Source organism: Nannobrachium achirus (assembly GCF_963921795.1).
Source record: "Nannobrachium achirus genome assembly, chromosome: 21".
In the NCBI taxonomy this organism is placed as follows: Eukaryota; Metazoa; Chordata; class Actinopteri; order Myctophiformes; family Myctophidae; genus Nannobrachium; species Nannobrachium achirus.
The window spans coordinates 32,219,748-32,240,932 of NC_137828.1; the positions used below are offsets into that span (position 1 = coordinate 32,219,748).

At 42.1% G+C, this 21,185-nt stretch overlaps 1 protein-coding gene across 1 annotated transcript in view; it reads right to left on the reverse strand.

Moving 5' to 3' along the window:
• Nucleotides 1–21,185, reverse strand: part of LOC308306817 (cysteine-rich secretory protein LCCL domain-containing 1-like) — a gene marked incomplete at both ends in the record, with an annotated part of 70,507 nt that overhangs the window by 40,892 nt on the left and 8,430 nt on the right. Inside the window, 9 exons of the mRNA XM_080751863.1 lie at nucleotides 8–51; nucleotides 329–459; nucleotides 1,379–1,445; nucleotides 2,267–2,327; nucleotides 9,611–9,808; nucleotides 10,570–10,670; nucleotides 11,337–11,452; nucleotides 12,467–12,599; nucleotides 13,651–13,769. Coding sequence (XP_080607989.1) covers nucleotides 8–51; nucleotides 329–459; nucleotides 1,379–1,445; nucleotides 2,267–2,327; nucleotides 9,611–9,808; nucleotides 10,570–10,670; nucleotides 11,337–11,452; nucleotides 12,467–12,599; nucleotides 13,651–13,769 — 970 coding nt within the window. The remainder of the gene's footprint in view (nucleotides 1–7; nucleotides 52–328; nucleotides 460–1,378; nucleotides 1,446–2,266; nucleotides 2,328–9,610; nucleotides 9,809–10,569; nucleotides 10,671–11,336; nucleotides 11,453–12,466; nucleotides 12,600–13,650; nucleotides 13,770–21,185) is intronic.

Below are 21,185 nucleotides of genomic sequence, written 5' to 3' on the forward strand. Positions count from 1 at the left end.
GACAAACCTGTTACTCTGGAAACGATGAAGGAATTTGCGCTCTGATATTTCCTGTGAAGAGAATCGTAGAATTGCCACAGTTACTTACGTTGAGTTTCAATCTATTTGTCTGAACCACTTAAAATCCTATAGTCTGAGTTGCCTATTCTTTCCCCCCCTCGACACCAAATCTCTTAGCCAAAAAATAGCCGTTCTACAAGATCGCTCGTAGAGTGATTTTTGGCTAATGCTCTATAATATGAATATGGATGCTGGAGTTCAGGTGGTCAAGACTTGTACGTCAGTGTTAAATCTGATCCAACAGCCTTAGAAATATCAGACGCTTTACCCCAGTGACTGGACCCCGTTCTTGTTGGACTTGATGAAGTACTCCTTCCTTCCTTGTCTTGTTACGTCCATCCAGCCTCCATCGTTGTCTATCACCCCGGCGTGTAGGCCAGCTCTGCACACACTGGATTGCTGCCCGAGAGGGAAGTCCAAGTTTAGAGACAACATCATCTGGTTTACATCAGGATCGCACTGACAATGTAACCCATTGATGTTGATGCCTTAAACTCAGTGGTTCTCAAAGTTGGGTCCTCAGGGGTCCTTTAAGGGGGTCCCAGGGGGTCCCTAGCTAAATGATCGATACTCAGGAACCAAATGGACCCTTTACTGGTCTTTAATCAGAGTTAAAGACCAGTAAGAGTTGTGGGCGTTCGCCTAATGCATACAGGACTAAAATGGAGTTCCGGAATCTATTCTATTCCGGAATCTAACCCTTGTCTCCTGCACAAGTGCTGATTTTCTTTTTTTTTACGACTGAGCTAATAGAGACTGCCTACTTGACACTCTTGTACAAGGGGAAAAATAGAATGTTGGCCTTGAGGTCAAACCATAGACAAGATTGTGTCAAAGGTCCAACCTTGACACAGGATCTAAAATGTCTCAGTAGAAGACCAGGGAGACCAAATACTACCACCACAGTTGTATTAAGTTATATTGTATTGACATCGTTTTATTCCCTAAAGATAATGTACATAATGGAGCTTTAAAGGAGTAGTTCACCCCCAAAATGACTTTTTTTCTATTGATTACTCATGCTACGGAGAGTACAGTTCAATAATATTTTTTGGTTTTTGTCACATTCCTAAGACAAAAATTTGATTCGAGTAAATTTACCCCCATTGATTCTGGATGGGGACCCGTTTCGAAACGGGTCCCCATCCGGAACGAATGGGGGTAAATTTATTGTTATCACATTTTTGTCTTAGGAACGTGACAAAAAACTAAAAGTTTTATTGAACTCAAGTCTCCATGGCATGACTAATCAATAGAAAAAAAGTCATTTTGGGGGTGAACTACTCCTTTAAGTAAATGTTGATGCATGTTCTCTCACCATTTCATAGTATACTGTTCCAACTACTTTTCCTGTAGAGTCCAGGCATCCAGCTGGGCACTCGTACCTGGAGATAAGCAAAATACAGCATTCTGTGAAGATGACTTGTAATTTAGATAACATGTTTATTTAACCCATTTAGGCCTGAACACATTATGACGCAATATTTTATGCTTTAAATATAAAAAAATCGCAGATATACAAGCTCACAGCGCGGCACCGAGTGCCGCGCTGCGAGCTTGTAGATCTGCTATTTTTGAAAAATCGTGAAAATTCGAATTTTGACCCGATTCTATAAGTGTCTTTTGAATCCTTCTAAGATTTTTGGAGAAAACCTATGTTTCTATGTCAGCAATCTGGCCAGCCATCGTCAAAGAAAAGGTCCTTTTCACTTAACAGGAGCTCAGTTAGTCTGTTCTTGAGAGACTACTATGTCAGTGGTACTCAAATCTTTTCATGTGAAGGACCCCCAAAATGATATTTATTTGGCCACGGACCCCCATTTCAAAATATCTAGTTCCAGGGACCACCCAGAAGCAAAATTTGAGTTACAAACGTTCACTGTGAAAATACATATATTCAAAGATTTGCACACATTTTCACGACTTTTTCAATAATAGCAGATCTACAAGCCGCGCTGTGAGCTTGTATATCTGCTATTTTTCACTGGTTAAAGCATTCAATAATTCTAGGCCTAAATAGTTAACTAGATAATAGGTTAAATGTGTACCTGCCTGGTATCCTTTAGTTTCAATATAGCCTGTACAGATTATTCTTTTGATAGCATATTGTTTGGACTGACTCTCATTTGATGTGTGACTACCTTGCTCAGTCGCTAAATGCCTAAATAGTCAATTGTAATTGTATTTGACTTCAGTATCATTGTACCTGTTACACGTAGTCCCTTTACACTGATCCCGTAGTTTGGTGTCGCAGGACACGAGCTGAGCTGAAACATGTAAACACACAAACACACACTTGACGGTAACTGTGTAGGAAACAGCATTAAGCCATGGGCTGTCCTGAAAAAACACTAAGCTCCACTGATCTCGTTCCCCCCAGCACAATCATGGGTGATCTGTGACATGCAAGAGGTTGAAAATCCCTCCTTGTCCTTGAGTTTGTGTGAAACCTGTGTTGAAGACTAATATTCTTGTGATGCTGGACAAGGCAAAGGGGAGGAATTCCTTGCAGCAGGGTTCCAGGGTGGTCAGCACTACTACTAGAGAGAGTGTCTCGGCTTACAAGCACAGACCCCTTGCACTGGCGAGAGGAAGCCATTTAAAAACCACAGCCCCCCCACCATCCCCCAACCCTTCTCCACCAGCCCAAAGCAAACACTGCACACACAGGAGATCACTCCTGAAGTACAGTACCAGTGGTCCAAGAAGTACTCAGATTTTAGTTTTAAAGCTTGTAGATCTGCTATTTTCTGCAAAAGCTTTCCTCAGAATATGGATGCTGCATGGGGTTCAAGTGGTTAAATACACTTCAAAAACCGTGGGGGCTAATTAGAGAGCTGGCGCGACCGCGGTTTTCCCGGTGAACCTGAGCGCAACAGTGGGGGGCGTGGGAGTGTGGGGAACACGCACCACTGACTATTGCCGATGATGGAGAGGTTCTATAGCTTTATGAAATGAGAGGCACTCTTGCCGATTTCGTAAGAGACTCGTCGCCAATTGCAAGATATTTAAAAGTTATTTGGGGCCATGATGATAACCCCTTCTTCCCATTATTAGACTAAGGATTTATATTGTCTGTGTTATTGTTTACAACCACAATTATTCACGTGTGGCAAGATCGCGGTTCGTTCCACTAGTTTTACTAGTAGGCTAGTGTAGGCTTAGAAGCCTTTTCAGAAGTTAATTTAATGTTTTCCATTTAATGATTTCCTTTATCCTCATCTAATCTTGCGCTAATGCACTGTGCACACAACTGTTTTCACCAGGTTTTAAGGCCTAGTAGGCTTTTCAGAAGTTAATTTTATATTTTCCCTTTAATGATTTCCTTTATTGTCATCTTGCGCTAATGCACGCAACTGTTTTCACCAGGTTTAAAGGGATATTCCACTTTCAAAAAACCTTTTGTCATTGTATGGTCTAATCAGGCTTGTATGAACACCCTGAAGCCTGAACAGTTTTTAATTTTCTTCATTAAGTATTTAGATATTTGATGTAAATGTCAGGCCCTCCAGGCTCAGGGCCTCTCCCCACACATGCTCATTCTAACTTCAAACTCCATTTTAACCATGATCATTACAAACACCCATTATTTTTTCCAGTGACTCATATTACCCTCCTAATACGTGAGCAGGCCGTTATTTTTTCCATAACGTTTTTCATGTATTTTTTATAATTCTTTGGGAAAATGGAAAAAAATAAATACAATAAAAATATATAAAAAATACATGAAAAACTTTATGGAAAAAACACGGCCTGCTCACGTATTAGGGGGGTAATATGAGTCACCAGAAAAAATAATGGGTGTTTTTAATGAATCTATCATGGTTAAAATGGAGTTTGAAGTTACAATGTGTCTGTGGGGAGAGGCCCTGAGCCTGGAGGGCCAGATAACATTTACATAAAATATCTAAATACTGAATGAAGAAAATGTAAAACTGTTCAGGGTGTTCATACAAGCCTGATTAGACCATACAATAACAAAAGGTTTTTTTGAAAGTGGAATATCCCTTTAACACAATTAGTGCCTCTTAATCTGAAAGTTGCTTGGTGCCTCGGTGCTACGCCGTTTCCTCCATAGGCCGCCGCTATTATTTTGAAGGGCCGGAAGGGGTTTGTTTTTGTTTTTTTGGATTATCACTTGACGGCAACGATTACGTCATCTAGTCACATGACAGTGTGGGCCCACAAGAGAACATGGCTGCGCCCACCTTTTGTGTACAGTATGGAAGAGTGGAGACCATCCTTTGTATAAGAATGTCCCTTTTGGAGAAAATGAAGTCTATTTATGGGCCTCTCAATGGATTTACTATGGAGGACGTTAACTTCGCGTGCACGCCCGACGTGCGTTGTAAACAAATCGCGGACATTGCCGATGCGGGCGGGACCGGAGCGACGTACAGTAAGTAATAATATCTTTACTGTATATACAGTAAGATTCACAGTCCTCACCGTCAACGGCGCCATGGTATTAACCCTTTCAATGACGGTGAGCGCCGTCAACAGCAGCAGAACAGTTAAGGTCTTATTTTAGTTGTTTCTCATAAGCTCGCGACCCTCCTTGCTCATCGGCCCCCACCATTGTGCTTAGGTTCACCGGGAAAACCGCGGTCGCAGAGCTGGCAGATAAAGTAGGCAGAACCAGAACCTCAAGGTCCAGTAAAAACATTCCTGTTCAAGTCCTCAATTTTCACTCATCCATATTTTGTTGCTGTCGGTCAGAAACCTTTTTTTTGTTATCAATTATTTTTATTTTCCATAACATGAAATTAGAGACATACATATGAATAGAACAAGAAAAAGTAAAACATTGATCAAAAGAAAAATGCAATTAACAGACAAACAACACAAACAATAGCAAAACAAGAAAAGGAAAAGAAAACCCACCCACCCCCTTTCCCCGGACCAACACGGAATGTATAATAGTGCATGCCTGTGCTAGGCTGTTACCACTATATAGTGATTTCTTGAATCATAGCCTTAAGCTTATCTGCAATGTCCGACCACATATTAATGTTTTCTTCTTTTGCTCCGTGTAACCTTGCTATCGACTGCTCTAAATATACTATATCTAGAAAGGTCAAGGCCCACTGGCGGAACGTTAACGTATGAGGAGGTTTCCACCGCGTAGCTACCATCTTCTTCGCCGCCGTTAATCCAGCAAAGAAGATGCGCTTGCGTATATTGTTTAGTTGCAACTGTGAGACGTCATTTAATAAAAATAAAGAAGGAGAAGATATGATATTAATACTAAAAATAGTTGAAAGTTTGGAGGCAACCATATTCCAGAATGACGACACATTTGGGCATTCCCAAACCATGTGAAGGAAGGTACCAATACTATTTGAGGCGCAGAGAGTGCAGTTGGGATTATTCAAAATCCTCATAGCACATAGTCTGCGGGGAGTTAAATAAGTCCGATGAACAAAATTTAAATGAATTTGTTGATGGTCTGGATTTCTAGAAGATAGCCTAATGTTAGACCATACTGTGTCCCAACAAAAGTCAGGGTCCAAATTTGGTACATCATTCCTCCAAACAGTATCAACAGATAGGGGCCCATAACTACAGTCTAATAAAAAACCATAGAGGGTGGAAACCAAACCTCTTGTTCTGTTACCATCACAGATAAACTCATGGAAGGGGTGCAATCTAAGGGGAGCTTGCCATGGGACCCCGTAGGTCCTCATGGACGTTCTCAGTTGGAAGTAGAAAAAAAGGGTATTTCCAGGCAGATTGAAGATGTCACACAAATCTCGAAAAGGTCGTAAACCATTTCTATCAAATAAGTCCCCTAATGTACGAATCCCCTTAGCCCTCCACCTTGGAAAGCGAATGGGGCGATCCTCGATTAAAAGTCTTTGATTATTGAACACTGGGGAAAATAAGTTCCATTTACAATCAATCTTACACATCTTTTCAGCTGCCCTCCATACTGCCACTAAATGAGAAATGATAGGTCCAAAGCGAACTTTGCATTGATGTGTAGTTATGTTTGAATAGATAAGATCTCTCAATTCAACAGGCTGCACTAAACTCTCCTCAAGCTCTCTCCAAGAAACCTTATTTGCTGGGTTAAACCAATTTAAAAGGGGGCGGAGCGTGAAGGCCCAATAATAAAATTTAAAGTTGGGCAATGAAAGGCCGCCATCATCTCTAGCACGTTGTAATAGAGAAAGTTTAAGACGAGGGCGTTTCCCTTTCCACACAAACTTAGATATCGAAGAGTGAAGCTTATTCCAGTATTGCGGCGGTGGTGGCAAAGGGAGCATAGAGCTTACAAAGTTAACCCTAGGAAGAACATTCATCTTTATGATTGAAACTCGAGCTTGGAGAGAGTTGGGCAAAGATGACCATCTATCTAAATCAAGACAAATCTTATTTAGAGTGTCACCATAGTTGTTCTTAACAATAGCCTGAAGAGAGGGGAAAATATCTATGCCAAGATATTTGAATTGGCTTACTACTGGGATTATGGGCGGCAGGATAGCAGATCTCATCTGATCATTTAGAGGTAGAAGGGCTGACTTCGTCCAATTAATTTTGTAGCCGGAAATGGAACTGAACTGATCAAAAATTTGAAGGACGTGAGTAATTGACTGTGGTGCATTCTCAATGAACAGTAGAATATCATCAGCATATAGGGAAATGCGATGCTGTGTGTTGTTAATCGAAACAGGAGTAATATCTGCAGACTGACGCACTGTCTGAGCCAAGGGTTCGAGTGAAAGTGCGAAAAGGAGAGGACTAAGGGGACAACCCTGCCTTGAAGATCTGCCAATCGTGAATAGCGGCGAACAGATCTTACCGGTTAGGACCATCGCTGACGGATTAGAATAAAGTACTTTAACAAAATGTATGAATGAAGCACCAAATCCCATTTTATCTAGTACAGCCCACAGGTAAGACCATTCCAGACGATCAAATGCTTTCAACGCATCGAGCGACAACACTGCGGCGGGGGTCCTCAGCTCCTTAGCCCTATCGATGATATGCAATAGTCGTCTAGCATTATCAGAGGCTAGTCTAGTTCCTATGAAACCTGTCTGATCACAGTGTACTAAGGTGGTCATAAAACCCTGCAAGCGACGCGCAAGCACCTTAGCAAAAACTTTTAGATCAGAATTCAAAAGTGAAAGCGGTCTATAGCTTGCGCAATCTGTGGGATCCTTGTTCTTCTTCAACAATAATGATATAATAGCTACATTCACATCCCTGGAGAAAGAGCCACTTTCAATTGCATATCGAAACATGTCTAGCATCAGCTGACCTAGATCTTCCCAAAAGATGGCATAAAGTTCAGGGGGTATCCCATCCAAACCAGGCGACTTGCCCCTACGCATTGCGAGCACAGCTTCCTGTAATTCCGCCAGATGGAGCGGTCTATCTAAGGCTTCCGCATCCGCCTCGCTAAGGGTTGGTAACTGTATGTTGGATAAAAAATCATTGCATACTGCATCATCGTGAATGACCTCGGAGGTGTAGAGCTCATCATAAAAAGCACGAAACGTGGCATTGACCTCTTTGGGTTCTGTAACCATGGCTCCCGTTGTTGATTTGACACTAACAATATCAGCAAAATGCTCATTGGATCTAAGACGTAAAGCCAGTAAGTGACTGGGTCTTGCACTATTAAAATAGTAGTTTTGCCTTGTGCGTTTCATTTGAAATTCTGAGCGGCGCTTGAGAATGGAGTTAATTTCTTTCTTAACTAGCTCTCTCTGGGTTGCTGTACTAACATCAAAGTTATTTTGGAGAGAATTATCCAAAGTAGAAAACCGAGATTCCAATTCCACCAGTTTGGCTGACCTTAATTTTCTCTGAGTGGACGCATAGAGGGTTGTATTACTCCTGATAAAGCCTTTAATTGCATCCCAAAGAATTCTGGGATCCTCAACTGAGCCTGTATTGATATTTATAAATTCGCGCAAACCAGTTTGAAACTGAGCTACAAATGCCGCATCGCGCAGCAGTGTGGTGTTAAACCGCCATCTAGGAGCTCTATCTATAACCTGTTTCAGTGAAGCAACACACAGCACCGCCTTGTGATCCGAGAGTGACATTGGGAGCAACTCTACCTTGGCAATTTTATGAAACAAGCTAACAGGGGCAAAAACGTAATCGATCCTAGAGAATGAAGCATGCCTACCCGACAGAAAAGAAAAATCTCTAACCGTTGGGTTCATTAAACGCCAGATGTCGAGTAAGCCAGTTGAGTTTGCCCAAGCACGTAGTTCTGCAGACGCTAGTGCTTGTTCTCTGCTTTCTACCCCAGTGGATCTATCTAGGTTATGTTGCCATGTTGCATTGAAGTCAGCACCAACAATGATTTTGAAATCCGTCAGTTCCAATAAAGTTTTAGTTAGTAATTTGTAAAACTCTTTGTCTAAAACATTTGGAGCATACACAGAGACTAGTGCTAGCATTTTACCCTCCAAGCGGATTTTAGCAACAGCTATCCTCCCGTCACTGTCAGACCAATCACCCAAAAAATCCAACCTAAGGTTACGTCTAGCCAATATGGTCGGTCAGAAACCTTGTATCTCCATATCTGAATTTCTTTTCTTTTTCCCCCCCATAAATGAATGCCCTACTTCATCATACACAATTAGCCCAAATATAGATAATATTTTCACTATTTTAGAAACATGATGATGGTAATGGTAATTAACAGTAAAGTAATTATCAGTCCATGTGTCTGTAGGTTTTCCAAATCAGGGGTCTTCAACGTTTTCAGGCCAAGGACCCCTTAGTTGAGAGAGAGATGAAGCAGGGACCCCCGAAACCTTATCATAGATTCCATATAGTTTCATTGTTTGACAGCACAATCGTCAGTGTATTTTGGATTCATGTCAATTTGTGTTTTCAGATATTTAACCACTTGAACCCTCAATACTTAATAAAGTTTCACTCTGTACTTAGTCTGCTCTTTTTCCCCTCTACACCAAAGCTCTTTGCCGAAAATAGCCGATCTACACAAAGCCTCAAGCTGCGAGGCGTTGTGAGCTTGTAGATCGGCTATTTTTGGCTAAAGTTTTTTCATAATATGGATGCTAGGGTTCAAGTGGTTAATATAAAAAAGGAGAAAAAAAAGATTCTATCACTCAATGATTTGGAGGCCCCCCTGTAGTAACTCTAAGGACCCCCTAGGGGTCGCGGACCCCCTAGGGGTCGCGGACCCCATGTTGAAGACCCATGTTCTAAATATTGAATTGAAATGAAAAGTATTAGCAAGAGCTTGTGATTAAATATTTACTACATTGGATCCGTTGGAACACATGGTAATGTTTTTCCATTTTCCATTTCCTGAAAAATAACAGTCTTGGACAAGGTTTCCACCCGAAAGCGATGATTTGCTTAATCAACAATAAAGCGGTAGTCCCAAATGCTTTCTTTTTTATTTATTTTTTTGACCTGATTAAAAATGTTAAAAAGTACTTTCCCACATCACAGTACAACCGAGTACCCCCCTGTGTCTCCACAAAAAGCCCAAACCAAATCCCATTTTTAGATGGAAACCGGAGCCAGAATAAACAGTTAAATGGCAGCTTACACATCTGCTGTGTGTTGAGCACTTCGTTCTTCTCCAGGTCCTCCGTGGGGGCTGCCGGGGGGGCGGCTGGGCGGCTGGCAGGCTCGGGTTTGTCAGGCTTTGGGGCCCGAGGCCTGGGCTTCTGCGGCGCGCGGGGGGCCTCCGGTTCAATGAAGTTGTTTTCCTCCGTTTCCTCCTGAGGCGGGCTGGAGCCGTCATCTTCAAGGAAAAGTAGGAAAAGTACTGTCACTAGGTTGCTTTCTGAATGTTTGTCTAAAGCAGTGGTTCTCAAAGTGGGGTCCAGCCAGGGGACCCGTGTGGTTCCTTGAGGGGGTTCCAAATGTACCCTTACAGGTCTGTAACTCTGAGAGTGTGCGCATTTTGTACACTCTCAGAGTTATACATGGGGGTCCTTGAAGTTAGAGAAATCTAGAGAAATCTAAAATTAACAACACGATAAAGCCCTTTGCACACAGGCGCGTTTAACCGCACGGATAAAACGGACAATATAATTTTTTGAAAAGAAAACAATGATTCTTCGATTCTCTATGACCTCATGCACACCGGCTCCGAATTAGCCGTGCGACGAGTGGCTGCCGCCATGCGTTTTTTTCTCGATCGAACCCAGTTCGATTCGTGCGTCTTGTCGCATGCGGTAAAAAACTCATCACTCCTTTTATGACTCCTTTTTGGATCCGCAGCGCCGATTCCGCACAGCCTTGCACACCAAATCCAATGCGTTTTATTCATGCCGCAAACGAAAAAAACGCAACTGTCCTGTGTGCAAAGGGCTTAAGAGGTGTTGTGTACCTACCGTACATTCAATAAAGGGTTTGTGCATTACTGTTGTGCAATTAATCACTGTACTGTATAAAATAAGGCGATAAGAAGCAATTTTCGGTTATTCAATCGAAAAAGTGATCGATACAATAACCGCCAAGAAAATAATGGGTAGTTGCAGCCCCATACTTTTACTGTACCTTTGTAGCAGAGATTGTCCTTGCAGCCTCCTCCATAGCTCGGTGGGCAGGCAGAGCACGGGGTCCCATGTTTGTAAGGCGCGTAGCCCCACCAGTTTCCCCTGTTCAGGTCAAGGTTCAAGTGAGTGGACATACAGAACCAAAAATTGTGAAGTTTACAGAAACAAATAAATGCTAAAGCTGTCACAAACGCTTTGGGTAAAATATCCTTTGGTTGAACTCGAAGTCATGACATTTTGACAAACCAGCCTCAAACCCTCTTGAGCTCAGTTTTGCCAGTGACATATTAGTCTGTAAAAGTTCCACTTAGAAACGATAGTCCTGTAGACGGATGCTGGACCAAATCCGCGAACTATGTGGAGTGGTTTAAATGACCGCAACAAGCAGCTCTGCTCTGTAAACGACAACAATGGCTACACTTGAAGAAGCTAGTGTCGATGCTGTAATAGAATTAGTTTAAACTTATTGAAGGCCTTTGTCAAGGGAGAAATGTGACAGGGTTTGGCAAGAGTATATAATTTAGCACCTGTCTCTGTTAGATGGTTTGCGTTTCTGAGCGGTTAAAGTCTGATCATTCGACTGATCACAACCAAAGCTATTGAGCCTTGCTAGACCACATTGAGCAAAGTTACAGTAGCTTTTTGCCAGGCAAATTTTGGAGCCCACCTCGGTAAAATGTTGCGGAAAACGACACAGAGACAACACACAACAATGTTACGGTCACACTCAGACATCACTAGGACACAGCAGAAGCAAGATGTGCTTACTTTGGTGAGTAGTTGCACACTAGATAGACAGCCTTGGCCCAAATCTGCCCCCAGACATTCATGTTGTAACACAGGTTGATGGCACAGCCAACACGACTGCTAGTGGCCCACACCAGCTGGGGACAACGCAGAGAAAAGGCACAATAATCACAATATAGTACATATCAACCGCAATATCTCATTATGCACCTTCACATATCGTTGCTCAATATTTCGTTTTTTCTTAATTGCGCTTCGTCGTACAAGAGTGTTGTGCAAAAGTATAGCCGATCTACAAGCTACTGAAAATGTTTGTAAGTGAGAGTGGATAGTCTGTGGCTTTTATAAATAATTTACCAATTAATCCTTAAGTTCCGTTCTGGTCATTTTGACCCGTTTTAAATTTTAATTTGAAAGAAAATGTTTTCCGCCTGAATCTCACTGGCCTTAAAGATTATTCTGTGATTAACATGTGAAATTTGCACTATACCCATGCTACACCCCTTCTTTTGACCCTCTAATTCTGTTCGCGGGTCATTTTGACCCGGGGGATATTTGGTTTAAAAAAAACAATACTAATATACATTTTAACTTAACAAATCATCATCATACATTGACTTTGTCTCAATTCCAAACAATTCATGTCACATATATGGTAAAATAAACAATGAACTTAGAGTTGAAGCATCTGGCAAGAGAAAGCGCTGTTCAGTGTGTCCTACAACAGCAGAGAGGAAGACAGACTGCTTGCAGGAGGTGCAGGATGTGACGTTAATGTGTGTTCACATGTTCACAATGTGTGTTCAGCTCTTATATTTTACATGAATTTCAGCTATTAGTAAAAACGCCTAGCTCTTTCAGTGTTTAATGTGATATAGCAAAGCATAAATGCAAACATTTACCATATACAGTATATCATTATGAATTGTTTGGAACTGAGACAAAGTCAATGTATGATGATGATTTGCCAAGTTAAAATTTATATTCTTATTGTTTTTAAACCAAATATCCCCGGGTCAAAATGACCCGCGAAAAGAACCAAGGTGAAGTCAATCTGAACAGAACTTAAATGTTATTAAGATCTTGTGACTAAATAATAACTACGCTGGATGTAAATGTGTAAACACAGGTTATTTACATTGGTACTGTACCTGTGTGTAATGAGTACAGACTGGACCAGAGCATCTCAGCGGGCAGTAGGGGTTACACTCCTGAGGGTAAGGGTAGGAGTAGTCCTTCACCTCATCATACCACGCCTGCACATGGAACGTTGGGGGACGAAACCTGCCCATAGGAATAAGCACACTCTTTATGACTTTCTGCAATGCTTCAAAACATAACAAAACAGAATTCAGGTGCATCGTTGCATTATGCATTAAAGCTGTCAGCTTCTCTTTTGAAGCTCAATCCAGAAACCGTATGCCGGTGTAGATGAATAATTTTTGGTAAAGCATAAAACTCTGAGACACTCAGAGCTTAAAACTTATCATCCTATAGTTGGTCCTCACAAATGCTCATTATAAGATGGTACCATTTCTGTCTATTTCATCTGGGAAAAGAAATCCGAGATAAATGGATTTTTCTAAATCTGATAACTTTACAACGGACAGGGTGGATTATTTTTAGATGACATCATTTACGCTTGTATTCTTCTTCTGGAGTCCTGGGATCGCTCGTGGGTTGCGAAAGAGCGCCCTCTTTTGTAATCATTGAAAACACCAAATGAGAAGTTCTACACCAATGGCAGTCAATTTGGATTGAAATTACGTAGATTGACATCAATGGCAGTCAGTATGTTAATACCATTTATTTAGGGACCCACGACTTGTAACAATCCTCATGGCCCACCTAGGGATGGGGTGATAAGCGATATTATCGTTTATCGTGATAAAAAACACTCACGGTAATCGTATCATGGAGATTTAAATTATCGTGATATTGTCCTCTGTCATGCACTGGGATCAATTCACCTTTTATTTGCCGAGCTGCATATCCGGTACCACTTAAACCCTCTATAATTGGTAAAAGGTACTTATAATATACATACTTGATACAGTTTTTTTCACTCTCTATCAAACGTCTTTGCCAAAAAATAGCCGATCTACATGTGAGTGCGTAGATCTGCAATTCTTTGGCAAATGTTCCGCACCAGGAGAATGGATTTTGATTATCGCGATAATATCGTAAATGGCGATTTCTCTTGTCACAATAATCGTGATATGAAATCATATCGTCCCATCCCTAGGCCCACCAGAGAGCCTCAGCCCACAGGTTGAGAATGGCTGGTTTTAGATGACAGATGAGTGGCATGCAGTATAAATGCTATCTACTATACCTTCCCCAGTGTGCTCCCAGGTTCTGTCCAATCTGGGGCAGGAGGCCAGCCGGGCCGTGCTCCCACAAACAGGTCTCAGCCCACTCTTCAGCCGTACGCTCCAGCTCCGTATCCCACACCTCACACACACAGAAGGCAGAGAAGCACAGCACTTAGTGAGTTGTGAGTTGTCAAGCGCCACATATCACGTTCAACCCAGAGTCAACTCAAACAAAGGGTCAAACTCGTTCTCCTGCTATACCACCAAAATGTGGAATGCCTTACCGAAGGCCTTAAAGGAATGCCAATCCCTAACATCCTTTAAAACCGCCCTGAAAAACCACTTACAGGCGGCAGCCACTCGTAACTGGTAAAAATAAACCTAGCCTAGCCTTACTCTCCCCGGGCTCCCCCTGACCCTTCTATTGTAAATATCTCTCTCTATATATATATTTCTTTTTCTGACGATATCTACTGCTTAGTACTCTGTTCTATCTGTCTGTCATTCAATGTTATATGAGATACATAAAGGTTTCCTGTGTAAATAAGCCGAAAAGCTTTTAGTCGTCCTCGTACCAGTGAACTGTCACTGTCAGTCATGAAACTGTACCTTTTCCTAAGCAAACTTCTAATAAAGTCGTCAATCAATCAATCAATCAATCAATTAAGCACTTGGCAGAAGGGAATGAATGGAAGCACGACGTTGCTTATACCTGTTATATATTTATCATAAAATCCAACCTCCATATTTGCCTTGAGTGAGGGGGTGACAAAAGGACAGAGATGGTGATAAGCTTGCGCACAAGCTGAAATATCAACCCTATGGTGCTGACTAGCACAAGCTAAAGTGCACAGCGACTGACTGTGAGCAACCTTGCTGCTGATGGATCTCAACATGTCAAACATGGACAAAACTCAGCCACCAACACGCAGACAAATGTGTGGGTTTATCTGGGCATAATGGAACCAAAACACAAAGTGGGAAAACAGCAGCCTTAGATGATTTTCATAAATGGCTGTGTACCAGCAAAAGAGGCACTCCAGCAGCAACTTCCATATCCTGAGCCAACTCCCTCCCCACACTGTTGGCCAATCCATCCTATACCACTTAATTTGCCGTTGACAGTATTGTTAGTCTATTCATTTAAGATATTGATCCAAATCTATTTTCTTGCCATCCTTGTGAATAAATAAGATACATTATCGCCCAGCATTCATTGTTATTCAACAGAAGGCTGATAACCAGAGAGGTGATATCTAAAGAGCAAGTCGTCGTTGTCGGGTGAAAATCTTGTACCGGTATGTCCAAAACCGTTAGTTTTGAATTTATCATTTTAAAAATGATTTAAACTAGTGAAAACAGCCGATCTACAAGCACACAACGCCTCGCGGTGCGAGGCGTTGTGTGCTTGTAGATCGGCTGTTTTCACTACTTTTGTGCGACAGCCTTGTATGATTTGTGAAGGAACGTACAAATTTGGAGATACGAGGTTTCCACCCGACAACGACGAAATACTAGTGTTGTTGCTGCTCTTATACCACCATTATAACTGGGGTTGGTGTGGGCCAGACAGTAGCCCCCCGCGGGCCATTTATTGGGGAACCCTGAGCTACTGTATACAGTAGATCAGGGGTAGGCAACCTTAGGCACGGGTACCAACATTGGCACAGGGGAGGGTGATCACTGGCACACTGTTTTTGTGTGAGAGAGAGGATTTTTATTTTTAAATCAAATATTGTTTTAAACTTGGTCAATTAAATTAAGTCACCTAATTTGCAGCAAATTACATCCTGCACATAATCTACATTCATTAAAATTCTGAACTTTGACTGGGCAGGGAATCGGAGAGATAGGTGGGTTATTGCTCTGAGTCTAATGATCATTATAACAATTTCCTGACAATGAAAATATGTCTGAATGTTTGATGGGGTGACCTTAAAATCTATGTTGACAACGGCATGGCACACTGACTATCTAGAAAAATAAAACATGGCACTTCATTTCAAAAAGGTTGCTGACCTGAATCTGTCATCTGTGAATTATCATGACAATAGTGTCCAAATGCACTTTAGACAAAATACAAATGTTACCAGTTATTCAATGGTTGCTATTTAGCAGGGGTGCACCGACCATGTGCTAAAACAGTGGTTGGTTCTCAACCTTTTTTTAATTTCAAGGATCCACCATAACTCTGAGAGTGTACGAATGGAACCACTATCAGAGTTACAGGCCTGTAAAGGTCCACTTGGAACCCCCCCCCCCCCCCCCCACCCTTTGAGAACCACTGTGCTGAAATAATAACATGGTGGACTGTGGCTGGCTGTACAGAAAATACACGTGACCTCTAAACTGTCTGCTGTTGTTGTTCCAGAGTCATGTTTTCTTTCTTTTCTCCCTTTTACGTCGTGAAGTTTCTGATTGCTCATCAGCTGAGCTGCACCAGACCGATCCAAGGGCTTGTTTGAGGGTTAAGATTGAGGGTTATTCAGAAAATGCAAAAGCGCAGGCTGGGTTTTTTTTTTTTTTTTCTTAAGTAATACCTTCCATATGGTCACTAGCAAGGGGTCTTTCGGCTTGAGTCTTTCTTTTCTTTCTTTTTTTTATGTTTAATTTAGCCTCCCTGCTTCAGCTCTCTCTCTGAAATGCCCTCTCAGTCAAGTTAGGCTCTGGTTGGGATACTGGAGGGATCATATTCCCATTCTGGGGGTTTTGTGGGAATGCAAAGAGTGTCCTTCCTCTCTACTGACCTACATTCTGGTCTTTTCAATTTTTTTTTAAAAACTAAAAAAGAATGTTGGAATAACACCAGCTGTCTTTTCTTTCCCCCCCCCCCCCCCCCCCCCTCTCCCCAAATGATCCTCTCCTTTAATTACACACTTTCGCTTTCACCTTGACCACAAAATACCTAATACAGGGGTATGTGTGTGTGTGTGTGTGTGTGTGTGTGTGTGTGTGTGTGTGTGTGTGTGTGTGTGTGTGTGTGTGCATGCATTGTGCGTGTGCGTGCGTGTGTGCGCGTGTTAGGGATGGGGGGACGATATGAAAATGTCATATCACGATTATTGTGACAAAAGAAATCGCAATTTACGATATTATCGCAATATTCAAAATCCATTATCCTGGGGCGGAACATTTGCCAAAAAATAGCCAATCTACAAGCTCACAACGCGTCGCAACGCTAAGACATTTGATAGAGAGAGAAAAAAAGACTGTATCAAGTACGTATATTATAAGTAGCTTTTACCAATAATTGTAGAGGGTTTAAGTGGTACCGGATATGCAGCTCGGCAAATAAAAGGTGAATTGATCCCAGTGCCTGACGGAGGACGATATCGCGATAAATTAAATCTCCACGATACGATTATCGTGAGTGTTTTTTTATCACGATAAACGATAACATCGCTTATCGTCCCATCCCTCGTGCGTGCACGTGCGTGTGTGCCTGTTCCAAAATGTTGTTGGCCGCTGTCTGGAAGTCATGGCTTAGCCCCTGACTGAAATCCCATCCAATAACAGAACTTAAAATAACCCTCTCTGTTGTCCGGCACCCACTTCAGTCCCCCCAGAAACAACTGCTGCCGTCCACATTACTCCCTGACACACGCACACCTGCCTAGCAACAGGATGTCTGGCAGGACTCCAAATTAACTCCTCTGAGTTCCAGTCGCTGTCGGGCAGAAACCTTGTATGTCTGTGTTCCAAATCAATGGATCCAGCGTAGTTCTTAAATAGTCACAAGCTTGTTAATACTTTTCATTGTTCAATATTTAGTCTACAAGCTCACGTCGTCGTAAGCTTGTAGACAGTGTTGTTTTTGACAACAAATTTTGATTTAGTTTTAGTCATAGTTTTTTTTAATAAAATGTCATTTCGTTTTAGTCATAATTTAGTCACCTGAAAAGTTTTAGTTTTGTCAAATTTTAGTCGACTAAATATCATAAGATTTTAGGCGACTAAATCTACAGGTTGATTTAGTCAACTGAAATGTATTTGGGCAGGCCTTGATGCCTGGCATCATAATGGCAGATTTTACACTTGGTTGTGTGCTGAAAATAGATCTACAAGTTCACAACGTGTTGCGCTGCGACGCGTTGTGAACAACACCTGAGAGCAAACAAACATAATGTTTTAGTCTGATTTTTATTTTGTTGACGAAATTGTCAATATATTTAGTCTTAGTTTTAGTCATCACAGCTTAGTTTTTATTTTGTCAGTGAAAAGAACGCAGTAGTGCATAGTGTCGATAAAATCAACACTGCTTGTAGATCAGCAAGAGCGGATGTATAGGGCATTCATGTACGATGAAACATAAAATGTCGAAACGGGGAGATACAAGGTTTCTTTCTGCCCGACAGCAATAACTTGCTACGTTCTTCGGCTGTTTCTGAGAAGCCTGCTGGCTGTTGAGTGGAGCTTGTTTGGTGAAAGTGCTGTGTGACACTGCCACGGCATATCAGATTCCCTGACCAAAATCTGGCGGAAATGGTGCGTAATTGTTGGACAAATAAACCACTGGGGGCGCATTATGGTTGTGTTTTGGGGCTTGTTTGCCCCTTTTTTACCATCCACCTGTATGGAATTAAAATGCAACCATTGTGGAGGCAACCTTGCTCCGACTTGGCCAAGAATATTTCGTACCAAAAAAGAGTATTGAAAGAACCGAGGCCTACTTGTTGGGAATATTGTAAAAAATACGTTTTTGCGTGAAAACTAACAGCTACTGTGGCTAGCAAATGATTTATGTTGCATGGCAATGAGACAGCAAAGCAAAACGGATTACGACATTACTTATTTACTTCCAAGTTTGGGTAAGCTATATCCCCCTAGCTATATCCCCCTAAGATAATGAGACCAAAATACAGAGGATGGAGGAAATTTAAGCCGTGTTATCATCGGTGAAGCTTGCCTGCAGAGGGAAAACCATTCAATTACGTCCTTGATCGCCAGCCATGTCATTTTCCGTATAGATTTGCCTGACAAGTAGCTTTGCCCAAAAAAAGTAATCAATGTGTTTACACTGATAAGCAGGCTGAAACACATTACAGATGAGCTGTGGTAATTGTCATGAGGGGCTGTGGGCCACAGCGAACTGGCAAAATTGTGCTTGGAACAGCACCATCTCAGAAGGTCAACTTGACGGCTGTCGGCCTTTAATAAATGATTATGGCTCCAAAAGACGTTGGAAGTGCGACCACAACTGACTCAGGCCAAATATTGACCAAAACTCTGGCGAGAGTTTCTTCTTGGAGAGGGGGAAAAAATCGCTGAGTAGCCCTTGGAAATCACAAAGGGATGATTTGTGCAGTTCTCGTAGCATGTCTTTCATAAATACAAGTGGAAGCCTTCCAGTACACAATACTGTCACTTCTCTTGCGAATGTCAAAACCCGGGGAGTTTTGCGCGCAGTAAAAAGCGGTGTTCAGAAAAAGTGTCGACCGAGACACATATTTCTGAACTGATGAATGTGGTACAGGGGTGTCGCACCAAATTCTGGGCCCCGGGTACAAGGATTCACTGCGGGCCCCCCACGTGCTTTAACTATTGAAAAATAGCAGATATACAAGCTCACACTACAAGCTTGTATATCTGCCATTTTGGAAAAATCGTGAACATTTGTGCAAGTCTTTGAATATTTCAAATCCTTCTAAGGTTTCTTGAAAAACCCATGTTTCCATGTCAGTGGTGCTCAAACCTTTTCACGTGAAGGACCCCCAAAATGATATGTATTTGGCCACGGACCCCCATCTCAACATATTAAGTTCCAGGGACCCCCCAGAAGCAAAAGTTGAGTTGCAAATGTTTGCTTAAAAAATACATATATTCAAAGATTTTCACAACTTTTCAAAAATAGCAGATCTACAAGCTTGCAGCGCGGCACTCGGTGCCGCGCTGTGAGCTTGTATATCTGCTATTTTTCAATAACTAAAGTATAAAATAATTAAGGCCCCTCCACCTTGGGCCCTAGTAACTCAGTCCCACTCCCCCCCCCCCCTTGTGACGCCCCTGATGTGGTACATAGCGCAGCCTGCATGTCAAAGCGCTGTTGTTTGCACAGCAAGCACAGCAGGGGACTGGGGGGGCTTGTAACCCAGGCCCCCCCAACCACACTTCTGCTGGGGCCTGTAAAGAAAAACACGTCCCCTGCTAAAGTCTTTCAGCGCTGTGCACACTGCATTGTTTATTTCACTTAACACCTCATTTGCGGCCAGAGTTTTTTCTCTCTCTCTCTTGGTCATCTGGTCACATTCCAGAGGGTACACAGAAGGGTAAACTTCCTCCTCTGCACGTTTGGGTTTCCTGCACCCAGAGTCAATTGTGCGCGCAAAAGGGGAAAAAAAATGAAAGCTCGGAGAAAGATATGGGAGTTGGACAAAGTGAGTTTGAGAGAAAAAAAAACAAAAGCAGAAATAAATAAAAGGAGAACGAGGGAGGATGAAAGAGAAGAACAGATAAGAGGGTTTGAGACAGAGAGAGAGAGAGAGAGAGAGAGAGAGAGAAAGCAAATGGATAAGGGAATAAAAACCTCAACAAGGGAAGAAAAGAGATCGATAGAAAACTATATTGTATTTAGGACCAGGAGAAATGGCGTGTGTGTGTGTGTGTGTGTGTGTGTGTGTGTGTGTGTGTGTGTGTGTGTGTGTGTGTGTGTGTGTGTGTGTGTGTGTGTGTGTGTGTGTTTGTGTGCGTGTGCTCGTATAAGCGTTGACAGTGCAGACCACCGATATTGTTCCCACGGCAAATGAACAGTATTAGTTCATTGCTGTCGGGTCACTGGTGGAAACCTCTTATGTCCAAAGCTGTTGTTGTTTTTTTAATCTGCAAGCGATGGTGATGCGTTTTGAGCTTGTAGATCTGTTTCCTTTATTCTTTTGTGTTTCGTGTGTGACATTGTAGTATCATCAAGTAGGGCATTAATGTACGAAAAAACATAAAAAGTTAACATATCGTCGTTGTCGGGTGAAAACCTTGTATGTCCAAAACCGTTCGTTTTTCATTTTTCATTTAAAAAATGATTTAAACTAGTGAAAACAACCGATCTACAAGCACACAACGCCTGTGCGACGGCCTTGTACGATGAAGCAGGGCTTTACTTTGCGAAAGAACGTACACATTTGAAACTTTGAGATACGAGGTTTCCACCCGACAAGGACGATATGGAGATAAGAGGTTTCTGACTGACTGCGATGAGCTGTTACGGCATTCCGTTTTTCATGCTGTGCCTTCCATCCCCAACCACCTCAACTCATATCAGAGGCAACATGGCTGACTACTGTTATAATTCAGTCAAGCAAATAATCCATTATCTTCCTATTATCACATTATAACAAGAACACTGTTTGATCAAGACAACATGAAAAAAGGATCAATCATGGGCACATGCCAGATTCACATTTGTGGAGTCGTGCGTAGATCTAGGTAAAGTACAGTACACGTGAAAGGCGGACTACAGCACAGGTCATGTCAGCATATTTAAAGCATTAGCAGTGATTCTCAAAGTTGTGTCCCAGGGGGTCCTTGAGAAGGGTTCCAGGGGGTCCACAGCTACATTATTTAA